The sequence below is a fragment of the Narcine bancroftii genome, chromosome 13 (assembly GCF_036971445.1).
Source record: "Narcine bancroftii isolate sNarBan1 chromosome 13, sNarBan1.hap1, whole genome shotgun sequence".
NCBI lineage: Eukaryota > Metazoa > Chordata > Chondrichthyes > Torpediniformes > Narcinidae > Narcine > Narcine bancroftii.
In genome coordinates this window covers 77,639,352-77,662,823 of record NC_091481.1, presented here as the reverse complement: position 1 = coordinate 77,662,823, position 23,472 = coordinate 77,639,352, and the positions used below count along the sequence as shown (strand labels likewise).

The 23,472-nt window shown below is 44.8% G+C and overlaps 1 protein-coding gene across 5 annotated transcripts in view; it reads left to right on the top strand.

Moving 5' to 3' along the window:
- c13h19orf47 (chromosome 13 C19orf47 homolog) overlaps nucleotides 1–22,701 on the top strand; it is a 44,141-nt gene extending 21,440 nt beyond the window's left edge. For 3 of the 5 annotated variants that reach the window (XM_069909150.1, XM_069909148.1, XM_069909152.1), the window contains exons 3-8: nucleotides 4,448–4,562; nucleotides 6,072–6,153; nucleotides 13,507–13,635; nucleotides 17,055–17,201; nucleotides 18,744–18,814; nucleotides 21,727–22,701. In XM_069909150.1, coding sequence (XP_069765251.1) covers nucleotides 4,448–4,562; nucleotides 6,072–6,153; nucleotides 13,507–13,635; nucleotides 17,055–17,201; nucleotides 18,744–18,814; nucleotides 21,727–22,269 — 1,087 coding nt within the window. In that variant the 3' untranslated portion in view covers nucleotides 22,270–22,701. The remainder of the gene's footprint in view (nucleotides 1–4,447; nucleotides 4,563–6,071; nucleotides 6,154–13,506; nucleotides 13,636–17,054; nucleotides 17,202–18,743; nucleotides 18,815–21,726) is intronic. The other 2 variants (XM_069909149.1, XM_069909151.1) reach the window with 2 other exon arrangements.
- Nucleotides 22,702–23,472: the final 771 nt, after the last annotated feature.

The following is a 23,472-nucleotide window of genomic DNA, read 5'->3' as shown; positions in this document are numbered from 1 at the left end:
CCTTGAATTAAGGGCACCGGTCTAAGTCCTATCTGGAGGCTTCAGCCCAAAAATCCAAGTTGATCACCTACTGCTGGCTTGAAGGCATTGATGGACATGTGAGGGAGAATATGTTGCTGGGCAACAAGGAAATATAATTTCAAGAAATGGCGTTGCTGTCGCCGGTGCGGAGCCCCCACCCCGACCCGGGGAGAGGAGACATAGCACTACCCACGGTGATCCGATCTCCCAGTGCGACTGCCTTTGGTTCTCTACGGGCTTTAAATGACCTGTTGAAGGAGCCGGTGGTGATTTATTTTAAAATTTGGGGTCTGGGCCCAAGATGGCGGCACCTGTGATAGGCGGCATTCAGAAGGGTTTGCAGACTCCAGGGAAGCAGTGGATGGGCGCAGGGCACCAGAAAATGGGAAGGAGAAGCAGAGGAGACGACTCACGGGACAGTGACCACAGTGGAGGAGCTCTGAGGCTGAAGAACACAAAGGGCGACTGGCTCTTGGTGACTCAAGGTGAGGAACCCATGCAGGCTGCTGGTGACTGCAGTTAAGGGACTCACACGAGGCTGCGGACTGCTGGAGACTGGCTGAAGTAGTACCAGATATCGGAACCGAGAGGCGAGAGGGTGCCGGGGCGCTCAAGGCTTCCTGGGCTTGTCAGTGGTTTCCATCTGGAACTCGAGTTGCAAGAGTTTGGACTGAAGGTTGTGTGGCTGTGGAAGCACTGGAGGTGAATCCACAGACACTCAGTGACTCTTGGGGGACTTTCTTTTGCTTCTCTTTCTCTGACTGTAAGAGGCGCTGGGCAATTTCTGCTGATTGCGAATCTTTGCCTTATGGTAGACTAAAGGAAATTTCATGTAATATCACATTTTCTGTTATATTAAGATCCAGCTGCGCTGGATGGGTCACGTCTCCAGAATGGAGGACCATCGCCTTCCCAAGATCGTATTATATGGCGAGCTCTCCACTGGCCACCGTGACAGAGGTGCACCAAAGAAAAGGTACAAGGACTGCCTAAAGAAATCTCTTGGTGCCTGCCACATTGACCACCGCCAGTGGGCTGATAACGCCTCAAACCGTGCATCTTGGCGCCTCACAGTTTGGCGGGCAGCAGCCTCCTTTGAAGAAGACCGCAGAGCCCACCTCACTGACAAAAGGCAAAGGAGGAAAAACCCAACACCCAACCCCAACCAACCAATTTTCCCTTGCAACCGCTGCAATCGTGTCTGCCTGTCCCGCATCGGACTGGTCAGCCACAAACGAGCCTGCAGCTGACGTGGACTTTTTACCCCCTCCATAAATCTTCGTCCGCGAAGCCAAGCCAAAGAGACTTGACAATAAAAGTAACCTTGAATCTTGAAATTGATATTGCTCTGTTGGGAGCTGGCTTGGATCTGTGTCGTACTCTGGTAAGGATGGAAGGCTGGAACCTTGTGGCGGAAGAATTGTTTCAGTTTGTTTTACTCCCGCATTGAAGTCGGTGAGACTTCGAATAAGAACATGGACAGTTTTCTGACCTTGTGTTGTCTTAGCATCACCATTCTGTTTAAACTGCGTGGAACAAAGCCACTTCTCTGGCAGCCGTATTTCAACATGAAGGTCATTCTGCTGATTCTTCACCTGCTTACCTTAACAAAATTTGGTGCAGAGGTTGCTGGCGTGCACCCTGGTCGACTTCCATGAGGTGTGGCGCAGTTACAGCACCAGCAAGCCGGGTTCAAATCCAGCGCTCTCCGTGAGGGGTTTGTACGTTCTCCCCTCGTCTTTCCTCTGGGTGCTCCTGTTTCTCCCACCATTCCAAACCTGCCGGGGGTGCAGGTCAATAGGGCGTCACGGGCTTGTGGGCCGAAAGGTCCTGTTACCGTGCTGTATGTCTAAATTATAAATAAAAAAAAAATTTGGCACCTCTGATGCAGCAGAATTTTTAAACCTGCCAGTCATTTTGTTTGGACTAAAAAGAGAAAGCTGGGAACACAGAAGGTAGAGCGTATCTGTGAATAGACGACTCTGTTAATGTTCTAGCTTGTAGGCCCTTCGTTAGACCTGATGCCTCTCCCGAGAACGCCCACCTTGAAACTCTCTTTCCACAGGCGCCACCTGACCTGCTGGGTGTCCCCAGCCTTCTGTTTTCATTTCACATTTTCAGTAGTCGCAGTTTCTTAACTTTCATTTTTTTAAAATATTAGCCCCCGATAATCCAGTCTAGAATTGTTCAAAATCATGGCAATGGCGAGCCCCATATGTTTTTGTAAAATGTGAAGCACGTCGTCATACATTTAATTGAAAATACAGTGGCCATTGTGTGGTTGTCAAGTAAACATTGTGGTAACTTTCAACTTTATTGATCATTAGGGTGAAATGGAAGTTAGTGCCAGGACATGTCACCTCTACTGTTTAGTGTAGCATGGAGAACGGGCTGTTGCTCTCTCAGCATCAACATCAAAGCAGGAACTTGCTGCTCACTTGGTTGTTCGTGACCAGGCGCAGTGCCGACAGTGGCTGCCATCTTGTGTAATGAAATCTGCAAGTGATTCATTGGCTTGTATGGTTAAAAGACAAAAGCATTTACAAAGGTATTCTTTGGGCGGATAATATATTGGAATCCAGCCACTTTTTCACTTAATCGACTGTATTTTCCTCCCTGTGCAGTCGTTATTTTTATCTGGCTACATTAAAAAAAAATCTCACCAATCTGTGCTGTTCCATGGGGTTGAACATTTCCCTAATTAATGCAGGTTAGAGCAAAGGAACCTCATTCTGTGGAAAGCTTCAGGCCAGATGCAAAAACGTAATTCTCTAAATCTTTCTGTAACAGCAGAGGTTTTGAGCAGAGAGGCCATTTGGCCAGGATTGTGATTGTTGAGGAATTTGAAGTTAATCTCCATGCCTTGGTCTTCCCATGGCCTCTGCTTTATGTAATTTTCTTCATAGGATCTGATGATTCTGCCTCCGTTCTTTCCTGTACCAAATCATTCTGTGTTGTAGCTTGCACTGGCCAAAGTTATTTTCTCTGTTTTCTAGGGGTGAGAGGTGGGAATTGTCAAAGGTTCCTGGTCCCAATCCATTCCAGAGTTTGAGCAAGGTTCCTGCTCCCAATCCATTCCAGAGTTTGAGCAAGGTTCCTGCTCCCAATCCATTCCAGAGTTTGAGCAAGGTTCCTGCTCCCAATCCATTCCAGAGTTTGAGCAAGGTTCCTGCTCCCAATCCATTCCAGAGTTTGAGCATGGTTCCTGGTCTCAATCCATTCCAGAGTTTGAGCAAGGTTCCTGCTCCCAATCCATTCCAGAGTTTGAGCAAGGTTCCTGCTCCCAATCCATTCCAGAGTTTGAGCAAGGTTCCTGCTCCCAATCCATTCCAGAGTTTGAGCAAGGTTCCTGCTCCCAATCCATTCCAGAGTTTGAGCAAGGTTCCTGCTCCCAATCCATTCCAGAGTTTGAGCAAGGTTCCTGCTCCCAATCCATTCCAGAGTTTGAGCAAGATTCCTGCTCCCAATCCATTCCAGAGTTTGAGCAAGGTTCCTGCTCCCAATCCATTCCAGAGTTTGAGCATGGTTCCTGGTCCCAATCCATTCCAGAGTTTGAGCAAGGTTCCTGCTCCCAATCCATTCCAGAGTTTGAGCAAGGTTCCTGCTCCCAATCCATTCCAGAGTTTGAGCAAGGTTCCTGCTCCCAATCTATTCCAGAGTTTGAAATTCGGTGTTTTTTGGCAGCATCGTAGCGCAAACATTCGTATTATAACCATCTTACCACTTTACTATATATAAAAAAAATAGTGCACGAAAAGCAAGGCAGTGTCTGTGGTTCATTGATCATTCAGGAATCTGATGGCGGTGGGGAAGAAGCTTTCCTTGTGCCGCTGAGTGCTCGTCTTCAGGCTCCTGTACCTTTTCCCCGATGGTAGCAGGGTGAAAAGGGCATGGCTGGATGGTGGGGGTCTTTGAGGATAGAGGCTGATTTTTTTTTTAAGACTCCGCCTCATGTCGACGTCCTCAATGGAGTGATCTGGTACCTGTGATGTCACAGGCCAAGTTAACAATTCTGGAGTTTATTCTTGTCCTGAGAGTTGATGCCTTCGTACCAGGCAGTGATGCAATCTGAATGCTCTCCGTGGTGCATCTGTAGAAGTTTATAAGTCTTCGGTGACGTACTGAATCGCCTCACAAAGTGTAGACGCTGGTGAGCCTTCTTTGTGATTGCGTCAACAGGACAGATCCTCGGAGATGTTGACACCCAGGAATTTGATGATCTTGACCCTCTCCACTGCTGAGCCCTCGATAAGGACTGGGCCGTGTTCCCCTGACTTCCTCCTGAAGTCCACAATCATCTCCTTGGTTTTGCTGATGTTGAGCGCGAGGTTGCTGTCGTGACACCATTCAACAAGCTGATCTCTCTCCCTCCTGTTCACTTCCTTTGTGTCATGTTCCACACTGAACGTTCACTTTGTTTATACAGGATTCAGAAGAATATGCTTATGGACCTCACCAAAGATATCATGAATGAACTGGGCATCACAGCTGTTGGGGACGTTATTGCCATTCTAAAACATGCCAAAGTGGTTTACAAGCAGGTGAGGGCTGGTAAAACTACTTTCTAAATTACATGCCTTTCCAAAGTAATTGCAGGAAATGGTCGGAGCATCACAGGACAGGAAACATCGAGGAGCAAAGCATTTGGCCTTTCAAGTTCACGAACAGGCGTCAGTGCATCGTGTTGGCCTGTTTGAGAATGTATGCCTTGACGAAAGTGGAAGATATTGATCTGATGATGTTGAAACTGTAATCTCCCAATGCACCCTCTTCGTTCACACCGGTAATAGAGAGCCATTTTGTCTGTTGTGTGTCCTTCACTTGTTTCTTTTGCATCACACTGCTAACAATCAAATTAATAACATTTTTCATTTTAACACTTTTAACAGGCCCTTCCGGTCGGTCCATGAGCCCGTGCTTGCCAAATTAATCTACAACCCCGGTAAATTTTGAAGGGTGGGAGGAAACCAGAGCAGACACTGGAAGAATGTACAAACTCCTTACAGACCGTACTGGATTCAAACCCAAGTCGCTGGCGCTGTAATATTAAGACAAAGCAATTATAAAATGCACACACTGAATACTGAAGCTACATAATTGCCGAGATCTAACGACCTAGACCAGCCATTAGGGCTCTGGTCAAAGTTTATGGGGTCCCTTCTCTGAGCCAGTCAAGTTTAGTTGGTTTCTTCCATACTTCTTTCCTACAGAAAAAACATAAAAAAATATTTTATGATTTCAGTCCATGGTCCCTCCTTAAATGTGCTGTGATCTCCAGGCGCCTGTTTTAGAATGGTTGCGCCTAGACCGCCCACATATAGTTACCCCAGGCATACCTTAGCCAAAACCAGAATTCAGATCATACTGACCCAGATTTATAATGCAATGCTGAGAATAGATTCCTGTCCTCTGCAGGAGAGAAAAGAATGGATGTTGTGAGCAAACGAGTTATTTTTGGATGGACCAGCTAGATAGGGCTTGAGGATTCTCAAGTCCCAGCCACCTTTTGAAATGGTATGAAAGCATTTCAAAGTTAGCCTGAGAAAATCAACAGTCTTTGGGGAGTTATTGACCATCAGACTCAATATTGATACTGAGCTGACTGGGGTGCTGAGTCTTTCAGGTGGCCGTTAAATGACAACCATGTCAGCAGGTCTGGAGTCACACACAGAACAAACCAGCTCTGGACCTAAAATATTTTCTAGTTGTGATCCAGTAGTTTTGTAGTCCTTATTACTGATGCTAGCTTTGTAATTCTAGATGTATTTAATTTCAGTCACTGAAGAATAATTCCAAAGGTAAACTGCTATGGGAGTTGCATTTAGCAATTAAAAACTATTTTAAAGTTCAAAGATATAGTGTATAAATGTTAAACGTTTTATCTTTTTTCCTTTTGATTCCCTTTCATTTTAAACTAAAGCCTCGGTGTCCAAATTGGTGTATTTTTTTTGCTTCTCCAAACTGCAGAACTTTGCTGCTGAGCAGGTAGATGAATTATTTCATTTATTAGCACATCATATGACATCTTTAATTCGACTTTCACCTTTCAGGAACTTGCTAAGATGGCCACAGAATCTATAAACCCAACTCACGGAAGCGCGCATTTTGAATTAAAAAGAGCAGCTGGCTCACGTAAGTAGGACAGCCTGCTGTGGTGTTTGGAGCAGGGGAAACATCTTTAAGACTGACAAAAATGGAACGTTGCAGTGGTTCCGGCAGCAGCTGTGGAGAGAGAAACAGTTTTGGATCACTGAGAAAAGTTGAGGAAAGCAGTCGCATTTCAAGTTGCAGAAAAGGAATGTTTTTAGAAACAACAAAGGAAGTGTCTGTGAAAGCACGCCACACTGAGAGACTGAATGATGTAATTGGTAACGGTGCCAACTGAGAGATGAAGGCTTATTTGAGGCAGATGATATCTATGGAAGAGAACAAATACTGGGAGTGCATGAGGACCGGAGTGGGGGGGGGAGGGGGTTGAGAGAGAGAAAATCCCAGAAGTGGGAATCTGATCTAAAAGAATGATGGAAGCACCCAGGAGGTCAGGCAGCATCAGTGGAGGGAAATCACAAGTTGGATGGCTATTTTTCCCCTTCTCCCTTCTCTAGCTTTTCTGAACTCTGATGAATGGTTATCAAGATGAAAAGTTGACTCTGTTTCTCTCTGTGCAGACACTGTCTGACCTTCAGCAAATTTTATATTTACAATTTTTTGGTCATATTTTAAATCTGTAATTTTCTTTTGTTGCACTGTTACAGAAACTTTTTTTCCAAAATATTTGTAATGTGTACAGCTTTTAATTGAGATGATTTCTACGTAACTTGATGCAGTCTGACTGGAATTAATTGGCCTGAGATTTGCAACTGCAGAATATCGAGTATCATGAACACTTTATTCGTTTTAACTCTCATCATAGCCTTGCATCAACTCCGGGAATTTAGATTTCTGAAATCTCAAATCAGACTGAGTGAGCACTTGTGCTAAAGGAGAAAGTTTGTTGTTGCAGCATAAAACGGGTCAGGGCCAATTAATTACTTTTATAGCTTTGTCACCATCATGTAAGCAATTTCAGTCTGAGCACCAGGATCAAAAAGAGATAAGTGGCCAGCTGAAATGTTTTTGGGTGATATCTTGTGCTGAAGAAACATTTTTTAAAAAAACTTTATTTATTCGTTCAAAAAGCAAATAATATATGACATATACAGCAATTAAACATGAACATTTTTTTATATATAGAAAAAAAAGAAAAGAACCCCCCCCCCGCCTTCAGCCAACTCTCCTAAGGAGAGCCATAAAAAAAGAAAATAGAATATTAAAAAAAGTTAAATATACAAATTAAAATCTAATTAATATAAATTGAAATGTAAATATTCTGAGTATAACAGCCACTTATTAATAAAAAAATTATAATTATCATGCGAAACATACATAATTTTTTCCATTATTAAACAATATTTCATCTCATTTTGCCATCTATTAATATCAATCATATTTATATCTTTCCACGTACTAGCAATACGTTTTTTCACTACGGATAAAGCTAAATATACAAAAGCAAGCTGGAACTTATCTAATTCCAAGCCTTTCAGAGGTTGCAAACTACCCAATAAAAATACTGTTGGATCTAAAACTATTTTAATCTTATACAGATATTCTAAAAACAATTGAATTTTCTTCCAAAAAGATTGTACCAAACAGCATGAAAAAAAGTTCCAACCGTATCACCACATCTAAAACACAAATCTGATTCATTAAAACCATATCTGAAGAAACATTTTTTAAAAATTTAGACATATAGCACGGTAACAGGTCATGTCAGCCCACGAGTCTGTACCACTCATTTAACCCCCGCCCCCCCCCCCAATACATTTTTGAATGGTGGGAGGAAATCGGAGCGTCCAGGTCAAACTCCTTACAGCCAGTGCAGGACTTGAACCCCGGTCCGGTCACAATCGCCGGTGCTGTAAAGGTGTGATGCTAACCGCCAACCATCCTGCCAGTTTTAGCCTGGGCATTCACAAAACTCCTTCCTTCAAATGCAGCCATAGTTCACAGGACAGGCAGGCTAACACCTCACCCATAATCAGACTTGACATTCTGTTCAAAGGCAAGAAAGTTATATAAGGTGAACATGACAACTATTTAACTGCACAACACAAAGTCTCTGATATTCAATACTCAAAATAGAAAAATTCAATCTTTTTACAACTTTAGAATCCTGGTGGTACTCCCTCATTGAATGCAGTACACTGCTTCATGTTACTTTCTTGTATTGCCTGTTGAAATATCGTTACTTTGAGATCCTCCTACCACTGACTTGATGCTCCAATGTTTGATTCACTATTCCTGCTTCACCATTGTGCGCTTGACATGGTTCTGCCTCATGGCAGTACCTCAAGCCTCGGTGTGGTGGGTTGCTGCAGTACACATGACCAGCTGGAATGTGCATCTCCAGACAGCTTGCAGGGTTCTGGCAGCTTTGAGGCCTCTCAAAGTGACGGCTGCCGCTGTCTGATTGCCTCTGAGGGGAATGGCTGTGTCGCTGCTGCAGGTGGCATGACCAGATTTTAGCATCAAGGTAACTACAGCAATTTTATTGTGGAGACACTCAGAAATGTGCTGTCTTTTCAAGATGCAGTCACCAGGAGAGTGATTTACCTCCAGCTTCTCCATGCTCCCTGCAACAATAATGTTTCATTAAATAATGAGTACTTTAAGTTAAAGATGTTCTCCGATAAAAGTCTGCAGACACAGAGTCCCTGTGTGCCCGTGGATTCGCCTCCAGCCACGATCAGTCCAAACCATCAGGCAGGATAAAATCAGCTGGTCAAACAGTGTCCTTAGGTAGCAAAGATACATAACCAATGTTTCATGCTTGAGCGCTTCATCAAGCAATGGACAAATGTAGGCAGGCGTCTGAACAAAATGGTGGGGGGGGGGAGGGGCAGAGAGAGCAGGAGGTAATAGGTGGAGAAGGGAGGGGAGGGCACACCAGCAAACAGGGGGAGGAGGAATGGCTCTGTGAATGGAGAGGAAAGGGGGTGGAGATCTGGAGGGGAAGGGAAGGAAAACATAGAGTAGGCTAGCAGAAACCGGAGAAGTTGATGTCTTTGTGGAATAGCGCACAAGGCTACGGACTGGTACGTAAGCATGGGGACGGGGCGTGGAATTAAAGCGGTTGGCCACTGGGAGATCCCTGTCACTTGATGCGGACAGAGCGAAGGTGCTCAGTGAAGCAATCACCCAGTCTCGTCGGTGTAGAGAAGGCCACAAAGGGAGCACCAGATGCAGTCGACAGCATGTTCTCCACCTGCAGATGCATCCTAGTGATTCTAAAAGCCAGATGCCACTGGGCAAAGGGAAAGGGTAACTGTTCAAGATTTGTCGCGGGAAGAATCTTCACCAGGAGGCTCTAGACTTTAAAAAAAATGGCAAGTTTATTCTGAACCACATTATTTGCAAAGGTTATTTGAGGGCATGGATTTCTCTCAGCTAAATAAAAACACGGATAGTAATGTCGCCTTCGAGAATATTAAGACTTGTCAAGGCAAGCCAGAACATCCCTGGAGGGAAATATAGAAGTTAAAGAGAGCACATCCAGTTGGCAGAGCAGCAAACTGAAGGAAGTCCGATCGATTAAACTGCATTTACTTTATTGACAGAAGCCTTCTGCTTGAGGCGGGTGAACTCGGGGCATGGACAGGTACACGAGACTTTGGTACTCTAGCTATTGTAGAAATGTGGTTGAGAAATGGCAGATCAGTGTTCCAGGATACAGATGCAATGGGGATGGTAGAAGTGGAGGGAGGGGGATAAAGGAGAATATCATGGTGGAACTTGGGATATTCCTAGGCGATTGCCCAGTGAGTCCAAAAGAGTGTAAATTATCATTTTGGGATTGTACTGTTTCCCATCCCCACACAAATAGCTAGTCGAAAATAGATGAGCAAATATGTTGGAAATACCAAGACAGAAAAATATTAAATATAAAAAGGATAAATAGATAGTTCAAGATTCAATTTATTGTCATGTAATAAAGACAGTGCAATATTACAAAAAAATTTGTTGCCGTCTGCTGTAAGGCAGACAGATTTGCCGTCGGCAGAAATTGCCTGGAGCGCCTTTTACAGTCAGGGAAAGAGAAGCAAAAGAGAGTCCTCTCAGAGTCCCTGTGTGCCCGTGGATTCGCCTCCAGCCACGATCAGTCCAAACCATCAGCAACCTGAGCTCTAGGTCTGAAACTCTTGACATGATCAGGCTCCTTCGCCCTCCCCCCCCCCCCACACACACACATCCCAGTTCCGATACCTAGTACCCCTTCAGCTCCCTCAGCCCCCTCTCACATCTCAGTTCCGATACCTGGTACCCCTTCAGCTCCCTCGGCCTCCTCTCACATCCCAGTTCTGATACCTGATACCCCTTTGGCCAGTCTTGAGCTAGTCTCCAGCAGTCTGTAGCCCAGAGCAAATCCCTTAACTGCAGTCTCCAGAAGCCCACAGCCTGCATACAGTTACAGTTAGTTCAAGAAAAAAGTGAGGTTTCAATTGTGCAGGCAGATATTTTGGTGGTACTGAACTAATTTAGGGGAGGGTAGTATGGAAGGTTCAAGAGCTTGATGGCTATTGAATAAAAGCTGTTCTTGAACCGAAAGATGTTGCACATCTGTACCCTCTGCCTGCAGGGAGCAGTGAGAAGGTTGTAACCAGGGTGGTCCTCTATGATGTTGGCTGCCTTAAGGCACCATCTTGCACAGCTGTCTTTGTGAATGGGAGGTCGACGTCCATGATGGATCTGGCTTGGTCTGCTAGTTTCTGCAGCCTTCTGTGTTCCTGGGCACTTATTCTTTCCACAGTGTTCTTTCCACACTTATTCTTTCCACAGTGCTCCTGTAGAAGTTTGATAGAGTAGTTGACATCATGCCAAATCTCCTCTGACTTTAATTTTTAAAAAAATTAGACAAACTGCATAGTAAAGGACCATTTTGGTCCATGAGTCCGTGCTGCCCGATTTACACCCCATTGAACTACACCTTTGGTATGTCTTTGAACGGTGCGAGGAAACCAGAGCCCCCAGGGAAAACCCATGCAGACACAGGGAGAATATACAAACTCCCTACAAACATTGTGGGATTCAAACCCCAGTTACTGGCGCTGAAAAGGTGTTGCGCTAACCGCTACGCCAACTGTGCCGACTTCTTAGAAAGTAGAGGCCTTGGTGTACCTTCTTTACAATTGCCTCTGTGCTGGCTCCAGGAGAGGTCCTCTGATGGGTGGATATGAAGGAACTAGCCACCCTCTTTACCAGTATGAAGATGGGTGTAGGTTCCCTCAGCCTCCCCTCTCAAAAATTTGCAAAAAGCTCCTTGGCGTGGGTGACGTTAAGAGCAAGGTTGTTATTCTGGCACCAGAAAAGCAGATTCTCAATCTCCATCTTGTACTCTGAGTCATCTTTTCCTGTTAATCAGTCTAAAATGGTGATTTCAGCAAATTTATAGATTCCATTTGAGCTGAACTCAGCTGTGCGATCATGACTGGATGGGGAATAGAGGTTGTAACTTCCCCAATACTGACTGTGGCTCCCATAGTGCTCAGGAAGTGGATGGGGCAGAATTTTGTTAAGTGTGTCTCAAGTTCTGGAGATGCCCGTCTAGAGAGGGGGCAATACTGGCACAGGGTGTCAGCCCTTCGGGGCCAGTGACCTTAGTTCTATTTGTTTTAAAATGTTTATGGAGAAGGCTAGGACTGAACCACCAGTTTGAGGCAAGACTTGAACAAAACCTAAAAGTCTGCAGACAACCTGGTTGAACTAAACTTTATTTTCTGTCTGGTCACTGTCCAACTGGATGGTATTAATATCAACTTCTCTGGTTTCTGCTAGCCCACTCTCCGTTCTCCCTCCCTCCCTTCCTTTTCCCTTTATCTTCTTTCCTTCAGCTCTCCACCCCCTTCCCTCCATTCACAAAGCCATCTCCCTCCCATATCCACCTATTACCTACTGCTTGTGGGACTGTGCTCCTCCCCCCACCATTTTGTTCAGGCACCTGCCTACATTTTGCTCATACCCTGTTGAAGGCCTCAGGCCCAAAATGTTGGTGATGTTTCCTTTATCTTTGCTCTATAAAATGCACCGTTTGACCTGCTGAGTTTCTGCTTTTAATTGAGGCAAGACTTAGCAAGGGTTTTGGCCTTTGATGGGAACTTGCAACAGTTGATTGGGAGAGGCGATTTGTAGCCAAAAAGTGGGAGGCTTTTAAACACGAGACAGAGAGGATTCAACAATAGCATGTTCTCGCGAGAGAGAAGGCCCAAGGCTGTTGGGTTCAAAGAATTCTGGCTGATGTGGGACATTGAGGTAAAAGGAGGATTGTGTCAGGTTTAGATAGGTGGGATCAAGGAAATCCTTAAACAAGTGCAAGGGAGAGATAAGATGTAGGCAAGTATGATGTTTCCATTGCTGGGGGAGACTAGGATTTGGGGACATAGCCTTCAGATCCAGGGTAGATTTAGGATGGAGATGAGGTGGAAAACACACGATTGAGCCCGCATTCACCACATCAGATGGCATACTCCCACCACCCTCTGAGTGAAAAACTTCCCCCTAAACCTCTCCCCCTTCAGATTAAAACGATGACTTCTTGTACTTATCTCCCCCAGTCTGTGGAAAAAGCTTATTTGCATCTACTCTGTCTATACCTCTCATAATCTTGTAAACCTGGATCAAATCTCCCTCGTTCTTCCTTTGCTCCATGGAATAAAGTGCTAACCTGTCCAGTCTTTCCCTGTAACTCAACCTCTGAAGACCCGCAACATTCTAATAAATCTTCTCTGCACTCTTTCAAACATTGCTATCCTTCCTGTAGTTAGGCACCCAGAACTACACACAATATTCCAAATTTGGCCTCTGCAATGTCTTATATAACTTCAACATAACATCCCAACTCCTATACTCAATACTTGGATTTATAAAGGTTAAGATACCAAAAGCTTTCTTTACAACCCTGTCCACATGCGACGCCACCTTCAGGCCAGTCTTGAGCTAGTCTCCTAGATCCCTCTGCACTCCTTAGTGCCTTATCATTTACGGTGGAACTCGCTGCCCATTGAAGCTGTGGAGGTGGCCACGGTGAATATATTTAAGACAAGGTTGGATATATTTTTACAAATTATGGGAATTAAGGGATATGGGGAAAGGCAGGTGGGTGGAGACAAGCCTATTATTAGATCAGTCATGATCTCATTGAATGGCGGAGCAGGCCTTGATGGGCCAAATGGGCCTACTCCTGCTCTGATTTCTTGTGTAAGGAATCTTGAGGAAATTCAGGAGGACACGAGATAGCTTTGCCAGATAAAGTGCAAGAGAATCCTATACGAAGATCGAAAGTGTAACTAGTGTTCCCTGAAGGAAACACTACGAGTGTGGAGCCAAAGGAGTTGCACAAGGCCGTAAATAAATAATGAGTCTCTGCTCTACTTTTTTTCCACCATTTAGCTGCCTCTCGAATGATTGCCAACAGTTTGAGCAGAGAATCATCGCCTTCTACTCCTGTGCGGAGGCCTGAAACAACCACTTCCAAAATATCCGTCACTGTGGCCAACAAACTCGCCACAAAGAAAGCAGGTAGGAAAGGGAATGAGATCTCTCCAGTTTCCAGTTGCCTTAAAATATGCCAGAAGTTGTAAGGCAGCACATTTAGTGCAACACTCTTACTGGGGCAGAGATTGAGACCGGGTTTCAAATCCTGCATTGCCTGTTAGAAGTTTGTACGTTCTCCCTGTGGGTTTTCCCCTGGAGCTCCGGTTTCCTTCCACCATTCAAAACGTACCAGGGTTGGATGTAATGGGGCAGCACGGGCTCGCAAGCTGAAAGAGCTTGTTACTGAGCTGTATGTCTAAATGTAAAATTGAAATTCTGTATTGGATCTTTAGAGTTTGGTTGATTTTTTTTTAACCCTCTGCCCATGTTTAATGTACTGTTGCATGCTCATGGTTTTGCCGCTGGCAAGTTATGGAAACAAAGCTTGGGGGGAGGGGGTGGTTTAAGGTTGCTTGATTTTAAGAAATATTATCTAGCAGCTCAGTCAAGGTTCCTTGTATCCTTCTTTGAGGAGGAGGAAACCACCCACTTGGGTGCAAATGGGATTGCATGCAATGGAAGAGAAGGATTTCGTTTACTAATGGGATACCAAATTAATAGCAAAAAAAAATGGATAACCCCATACTGAAACATCTGGTTAAAATCTGGCATGAGATCAATGAACGACTTGGAGAGAAAGTGGGAATATCGCTAAAGACTTCACTGACTCAACAATAAATTGATGCCCATGAACATGGGTAATAAGAGAGATTTGGCCTCGGCAGGGGAGCTGATGTTTTGAGGACTGCTATGAGAGGAGACAGCTTATGTCCTTCGAGCAGCTAAAGGGTAAATAGGATTTGTCTTATGGGACCTTTCACTGTTCGCTCCAGTTAAGATCGTTTCTAAGGGACAGGTGGGGCCCTACAATGACACCTAGTGAGGTTGAAGGGATGCATCAACTGGGAAACGCACCCAAATTTATTTCAAGAATGTACCCTGTACTCCAAGTTGAGAGCCCTAAGCAAGGGGCTACACAGAGATGGGAGTCAGACCTGGGTGTCATAATTGACGAGAGATACTGATTGGACTAGTGTAGAGACAGTTATTAGTTCCCGATACAGATTGGTTCAATACAACTTTCTGCACCAGTTGTACCTCACTCCACAAACGATTCACAAGGCAAAATCGGAGGCGCCAGAGACGTGTTTCAGGTGTGGAGTAGAGCAGGGAACCTACGTTCACGCAACCTGGTCCTGCGCAAAGGCAGCCCCATTTTGGCAGGATTCGGGCGACATACTAAGCAGGGTAACAAAGCTGACCTTCCCGCTGGATCCAATGTTGTATCTGCTGGGGAAATTAACCAAATTCAATGAAGATCTGGAAGTCTGACTCCCCTCTTCTCGTCAGTAAGCGGGCAACCGAGATGCACAACTGCATCCCATCATAACTGACGTGCAGCTGTAGCCAAAACCCCGACAAAAATAGATTTACCAATAGATGGATTAATAAAAGTAATTATATAAAGGGGGGGGTGGCTCCACAGTCTCTATGGACACTTACTGGAAGCACCGACACCACATCCAGCCTCATTCTTTCTTTTTCTCTTCTTTTCCTTTGGGGGGGGTTGCAAAAAGGAGGGGGAGAAACTGAGATTGCTGGGAGATGCTGATATATTCTGTAACAGTCAGTGATGTTATTTCCTTGTTTATTGATGGAAAATGAAGAATAAGATATTTTTAAAAAGTTATAGAAACAACGGCAGTGATTAAATAGGAAGGTCTTGGGGTTTGAAGGTGGATTTGGTGTTGCATGGAAGGGTTGACTACTAGTTTTGGTAAAGCTTTAGCTTGCCAGATGTATTTAAGTCGAAAGCAGCAGCAACTGCGAGATTATTTTAGTGAGCGATCTATCACAAGAAAACTTGCACTATTAGTACATTTACATCAGATATCACCATGTTGTCTTCCCAGCTTCTAAACTTAAGAGTGCAGAGGGTTCCTATGGCCTGACTCGGGATCCTGGTGTCTTGACTGCTTGGAGGATGAAATTTTCTTGAGGAGGACCTCCTGCTACTGTATGGTCCCTGTGTCCCCTTTCCTTAACATCTGTAATGATTCAAAAGTTGAAGTCAGTCTGTCCTTGGATGCCTAATCTTTGACACTAGTGAAATGAGTGAGTGCTGGATTTTCGAGATGAATTTTTGGCTCTGTTTAAAGACGTTTCTCAGTGATTTCCAAGTCAAAATGGTGTGGAACCTGGGAGTGAACTAGCAAGTGAATGTGTTCCTCTACACATGCTGCCGTGGTCCTAAATGGTAGACGTTGTGATTAGTGGAATCAAGAGTAGGAGGGCAGTTGCTACTGAAGTCGTTCAGGTAAATTGCTGCAGTCTTTTGTATCTGGAAGGGCACTGGGTAATGAATTAGATGCCAGTCGAGCAGTTGACTTTGTTCTGGATAGTGTCAAGCTGATTTGAGTGTGGATGGAAAGGCACCCATTTCATCTTGTGTTCCACCGCAGTCTTGACCTGTGGCTTGTAGATAATAAGGCTCTGGGAATTTTGGAGGTGACCCACTTGCCATGGGATATCCCACCTCTGCTTCGCTCTTGCAGCCCCATTATTTCCAGGGGAGATTATAAATTGTCTGGTAATTGTCTGCTGGAGAATCCTGTCTGCAGCACACTTGCCCTCTCTTCTTGCTGTCCTCGGGAAAAACGGTATGGCCTCTTTTCACAGCTTTTAATGCATGTAGCTGAATACTCAACCAAGTCAAATAGTTAAAAACAAAAAGGATGGATGTTTGCAGTTTTGTTTCTGCCATACTGGTTATCATCCATATCTCTTTTTACACATTGATCCCACTGCTGCAAAGAAGACCTTTCATTAGGCCGGCTTTGCTTGTTTACACTGAACCAAACAACGCCGGCATAATACTACCCCAGTGCGTCATTTTACAAAGCGTACCGGCATTCCAGAAGCAAAAGAGGTGTGACTTGTAACACAACAGTGTTGGTGTCTAGTGTGACGTATAAAGTCCTGGTCCCGGCCCATCAGCTCATCCTTTTTGCATGGGCGTTGATTCGGCATTGTGACTACCTCCGCTGCCGGCTTAAAGACGGGACTGCAATGACCCCCCCCCCCTCCCAATTCTGTGTTTGTACCTTTTACACAGAACAGCTTGGCGCAGTATTCCTGCTTTGAAGAGGCTGTGTAAAAGGGGCTTATGACAGATTTTGGCATGCCTGTAGACTGAAAATGCAAATTATTCAATAATTTGGATAAAACAACCACACAGGACACACAGTGCTTAAATTGATTTAGCAAATACTTTGTGTCCGGCAACGTCGAATAATCAATACCTATTTCAGAGTTTGAGAGGCTCTGAGCTGCGAGCAATGTTCACTGAACCTCTTGAAGCTACCTCTTTACATCCAATACTCACCATTAGTGTTTTGATCCAGTTCTTTCCAGACCAGCTGACCCAGGTCCAGAGAATTCGGTAAAGCGACGGAGAGTGACTGCGGAAATGGAAGGTAAATACATAATCAATATGCCAAAAGGGACAACAGCAAAAACTAAGAAAATCCTGGAACAGCAAGCCACGAAAGGTAACGTGATCACACAGTGCTTACTGTTGGATGTCGACTGCATGCTAACACAGCAAGTCGAGTGCACGCTACAGAAAGACTGTCAGATTTAGTTCCAAATGATTGTGATGTAGCAGGTTACAGTGTCCAGACATTTGGTGCTTTCTGTTGTTTTGAAGTACAAGATGTGGATGTCACCCGCAAGGCCAGCAGTTGGTACCTGTCCCTGATTACCCCTTAAAATAAGTTGTTCCTAGGGATTCTTCATAAAGCAACAAAGCCAACCACTGATTTGTGTGTCTGGAAGTGCAGGTAGATGAGTCCTTACAGGGAGAAAGATTTCCTACCTGAAGGAGTTAAATGAGAAAGTCTGCAATTGCTGTGGTTGTAGTTCAATACACCAAAGTACGGGAGAAATGCAGCAGGTCACGCAGCGTTCTTGGTTGAGCAAAGACACATAACCAATGTTTCAGGCTTGAGCCCTTCATGGCTATGAGCAAGATGTAGGCAGGCACACAATTAAAATGGTGGAGGAAGGGGCAGTGGGAGGAGCACAGGCCCACAGCAAGAGGTCATAGGTGGAGATGGGTGGGAGGAATAGAAGATAAAGCTGAGGAATGATAAAGGGAAGGGATGGCTCTCTGAATGTAGAGGAAAGGGGGTGGATGGCTGAAGATAAGGGAAAGAGTGGGAGACAGGGAAGGGCCTAATAGAATCCGGATGTCGATGTTAATGCTACCTGATTCGTAGAACCGGAGTCGTAGAGGGAGCTTCCCCTGTGGTGGGATTACCCAAAAGGACCTTGGTTTATTTTTTTATAATTGTCATTGTTTATTCTGGCATTTTAATTCCCGGTTTATTCAATTAACTGGATTTGAGTGGAACAGCTGTTGTGGTGGGATTTGAGCTGGAGTCTCTGGATCATGTACAGACCTCTGAATTACTGGTCCACTAATTTAACTCCTGTACTTATCCATATAATGGAGTCTACAAGGCTTCAAAGTACTTTCGATATAAACACTGATTAACCTGAAGAATTCTCTTAACGAACTACCTCCAACATGTTACCTGTGAATCCAGAGGAGCCAACACACTTGACCACTCCCACACAAAGAACACCTACCATCCCATGATTTCAACCTCCCACCACCCCCCCCCCCACCCCCCCACCCTTCACCAAGTCCGATCACCTGGCTGTACTACTCCTGGCATATAAGCAGAAGACTACCAGTGAAGAAGATGAAAGTATGGTTGAGGAAGGCGGTGGAGTGCCTGCAGGACTGCTTTGAATCAGTGGACTAGACCATATTCAAGAGCTCCTCTTCAATGAGTATGCCGCGGCTGTTACCGACTTCATCAAGACCTGCGTGGATGAGTGTGTGCCTACGTTTATCCCAACCAGAAGCCGTAGATGAATCAAAAGATTCCCAACTAGCTGAGGGCAAAATTGGCGTGTTTTTATTCCTATCTTCACAAGTACTCTGTTTTCTCTCCTGTATGTTTAAAGTGATTCAAGTGGTGCCAGGTATGATTTGTGTTAGGATTTTGCTGTTTCAATTTCAGGTTTGCCAAGGATGTCAGTCTTCGATCGACTTGGTGCAGAATTAAAGGCAGACACCACCACTGGGAGCAAGGTGAGGCCTTCGAAAAGAACAGTTGTTTCTGTGAGCAAGTCAGATAACCTGTTGATTGCTGTATTGTGGCAGATATGGTTGCTGGACTTCCTGAATGTGTGTTTTGATCCTGCTTTGACTTGTTATGAGACTAAATTGAATTGAGGTACAAGTAGAATGACCCAGTTAATTAATTTATCCACTTCACAGAAAGGACCCTGAAAATCTCATCTGTTGAGTGTTCATACTTTATCCATTATACAGTATATACTGTTGTACAGGATGATTCTCAAAACTTAAAATTTTCACCTTAAAACTAAGGTCGTTTTATATGCCGGGACTAAAATCTTCCCTTGACAACAAATTCTCAGCACCGCCCCCATCTTCCTGCCGGCTCTGACACAATCTTGAACATGCCCTGTGCAAGTCTCAGCGCTCCTCCTTGGCGTCCATCCACCTGGTCCGTCTGCCGTCAGCTCTGTGCGGGTTTTAAATGGCCTGTTGCAGGAGCCGACCGTGGTTGATTTTTAAATATCCAAATAAAATTTAAGCCTTTAAATGATCATTTATTATTGATATATTGTGATTTGCTTTTAACAGCATTCACTGGTCACCGGGAAGTGCCAGATCTGGGGTCGTCTTATACATTTTAGGTGGAAATTCCAGGGCCATCCTATACAGAGCCATCCTATATAGTGGCATATACAGTATTTAGCAAGCTACTTGGTTGAGGAACCTGTTTCCTCCCATTCAGGAAAGGAACATGAGACTAAAAGACTAATCCCCTTCGTTCCTCATTTCGTTCCCCCTGCCCATCTCAACCAAAAAGGTTTCCAACCTTCACCTCCATTCAGGGAAGGTCTGGGACGCAGAGCAAGTGTGATTAACAAAAGGGCAAAAATGAAGCCAAGGAAGATGTAAATGATAACTGCAGAATAATTATCAGTTTTTTGCTTCTAGATAGTTAACCCTCTGCCCTGGCTCTAACTGCAGATAGGTGGTGAGGTTCCTTTTAGGGTCACACCCGATGCACCACTTCTGACTGAGGGATAAGGAGGAGCTCCTATCCTTCCATCCCAAGGAGAGTAGTTAGAACACTTTTAATATCACATCTGGAGGGGTTTCATGGAGGAAAGAGAGCCTGGGATTAGGCCTGGAGAAATTGTGCTCAGAGGATCTGAGGGTGGAGATGGAGCGTGCAGTAATGCCTGTGGATGAGTCGAAGGTAGCATTTTCTGTGAAGAATTACTGAAAAGCTTGAACCAAGTTATAAATAATATGGGTATTCCAGTAGGATTGTAGTAGCCATACACCCTTCCTCTCCTTGCTTGTTATCTACTGGATGAGCAAGGTCCTTTTCTTTCAGCCGAAATCCATTCATTTCACAGCCATTTGTCCCAGTGATGGGTTCCAATGTCTTCACTGGGCAAAGTGTAGAGTTTAAAAGTGCTGGAAATAGCCAACAAGTCAACGACCCTCTATCAGGGTGCTGACTGCAACAGTAAGTCCTACCAGGTTAGAGATTATATTAAGGTCATCTTCCTTGCCATTTTGTGAAGTTAGAGCAGCTCTGGAAAACCGATGTTTTCTTGACACCTAAATCTTCCAAAAATGCCCAAAATATTATCAGCGCTGAATGGCCAAATGTTTAGAGCACAGATGTAATCTGTTTGACCCGCCAAGTCCATAGCTGCTCAGTGTAACAGGAATTGAGCTAATCCCTCCCCTCCCCCTCTTCCTTTTCACTGCATTCTTTCTCATCAAGTACATATCCACTTGCATGTCAGGCAGCTGCCATTTTATTTTCCAGATATTTTTTTCATTTCCAGTAGAAGAGAGAGGAGACTAATCTGCTGGATCTCTCAAAGATGGCATAGCCGCAGTAGTCAAAATACCTCCTGCACCTTAAGATTCTATGATTTTCCCCTTTTCAAGGTTATCCTGTGTCTTTTCCCACTGCTGTGGTTGACAGTACATCTTCCATTTCTGATCTTCCGTGGTGAAAAATAAATCTCGACCTCTCCCCTAACTCTTAGCCCCCTTGCTGATTAATCACTCTTACTGCAGCAACCTGATTTTGAATCGAGTACTGCATGTAAGGAGTTTGTACCTTCTTGTTGTGTCTGCGTGGGCTTTCTCTGCGGGTTCCGGTTTCCTCCCACCGTTCAAATACACCCGGGTTTGTAGATTAATTGGGACGCATGGGGCTGTTACTGTATTTTAAAAATGAAATAAAAAGCTTCTTTTTGCCCCCAGCTGAAAGTATTTCCCAACTTGGAGAACCAAGGCTTTCATCATCTTGAACTCCCCCTCTATCTCCTCCCAAGCAGAGAAAAGGCAATATTCTCTTGCCTCACCTAGTTATCAGAAGGTAGCATATCCCAACAGCTCTATTCCCAACCGGAATTAGGGTGATTGGATAAAATGGGACTAATTTCAAGAACAGAGTTTTGCTGTCAACCATCTTCTGGTCTCTGCATTTTACTTGCAAATGTTACTTTAATTTTAATTTAGATACAGCACGGAAACGGGCCCTTTCGGCCCATGAGCCCGTGCCATCCAATTGACCTACAACCCTGGTACATTTTTGAAGGGTAAGAGGAAACTGGAGCACCCCCATATGGACACGGAGAGAACCTATAAACTCCTTACAGACAGTGCAGTAATGGTGTTGCGCTAACCATGCCGCCCCTTGAGAGAAATTGCTGTAATGTTTTTGTCATGTTTCATTTCCTCTATCTAAATTTGGTTTGTGGAATAAAATGATTTTGACTGTTTGCTGTGTGGGCAACCATGCGCCTCACTCCACCTGCTTAGCTGTCAGCATTGCCGGGAGAAATCACATGGGGTAGCGGCCAGGCACTTGAAACACATGCTGAAGAATCACCTCAGCTAATGTTGGAGATGCTGATGAAGTTCTGGATCTCTTTCAGCCGACAGGAGTCTTCAGCCGGCTGGGTGAAGCCGTCGGTCAGAAGGAGAGCAGTGATGACGATGAAGGGGGTTCCGTGCTTCAGTACGTTGGAGTCCTGAAGAGATCCCCCACGGCATCTGTCCAGGAGGGCCTCAAGCTTGCGCTGTTAACCAAGGAGAGAGCCACAGCTGCCAAAGCCAAGGCCGCGGTTACCACGCTAAGGCGGCTGGCCATTCCGAAAGCCAGCTGCAGGACTGTGCCCAGCAAGGGGGCCCAGACCGCTGGAGCGACCTCCACCCTCCGGCTGCAGTCAGCGCGTGTGGCCAAGGTCAGCGTCAGGCAAAGGCTGGGGAAGGCCATCCCAGCCAAAGCTGACACGCAGGACAACAAAGTCACCAGCACCAAAAGCCGCAGCAGCCCCGAGTTCACTGTCACCATCAAGAACCCGGCACGGACTCCTGCTAGTACCAAAGTGTCCAGCAGTACGGAAGGTCGCCTTGCTCAGATGGATTCCACTGGAACTGTCAGTGTGTTTGAAAGGCTGGGGAAAAAGCTGAAGTAAAGGCATTTTACAATGCTTTATTTTTATAAGTATGTAAGGGTGCCTCTTCAGTTACTGCAACACACCACTATCTTATTGACTGAAACACTGTGGTTTGGGAAATTCCCAATAACTATTTACAGCCTAAGCTTACAACCTAAGGATCCTGTTGAGAGAATAATTGGAGAGAACAAGATTTTAATTAAGCATTTAGGCTTTGTTTTGATAATTTATTCGGAGCCCTGTTGTTTTTGTCGTTGGGTGGGCGTCCACATTTTTTTAAGGGACAGTAAATTGGTTCCAGATGCAGATATTTTATACACGATCACTGCCTATTAACTTGGCCATCGTGGGGGGGGGGGGTGTTTCTGTTTGCAATGTAACATGGTGCAGTCTGGTCACGTTAATGAGCCCTTTGGAGACTTGGATAAATATGATGGTTTTAGTTCATTATGGAGCTCTCGTCTTTAATGGTCTTCACTGATCCCGAGATTTCTCGGCATAGGAATAATGAATGCAAACCAGGTGACCCACGAAGTTTATGTTGTACCTTTTGGAGTGCTTTATGCCTAAGCCCTCTGTTTTCATAAGCCAACCTTTTTTTTCTATGCTTCTGAGAAGATAGAAACGTATTTTAATGCAGCTATGGTTTGATTTGCGGTTTAGGCTTTGACCAGATAGTCACTTTCACCACAAACTCAGGCATTCAAAATAACCCATTTTTCTTAAAACTTTAATTACATTTAGTCCGAGTAGAATGGCAGCTCCCTTCCAAGATCCTGGAATTGTCTTAAGGCAAAATAGAATCAAGTGTGGTCATTAATCTAAGTGGCAATGCTTGAACAGATTGTCAGAAAGTGCAAATTTTAATTTTTTTTTAAATTTAGACATTCAGCACGGTAACAGCCCTACAGGTCGAATTTACACCCCATTTACCGGTACGTTTTGAAGGGTGGGAGGAAACTGGAGACCTCAGAGGAAACCCACACAGACATGGTGGGAATGTACAAACTCCTTACAAACAGCACAGGATTCAAACCCAGGTCTGGTCCAGATCGCTGGCGCTGTAAAGGTGTTGCACTGACCACTACGGCAACCATGGCAAGGCAGATGGCAGATGGGTTAGGATTAATATTCAGGCCAGTCCCGTCTGATGTAATATGCCCATCACATTGAGATATGGATTATAATGTCCAGTGTTCACTTGAGTTTTGCCTGGCTGCC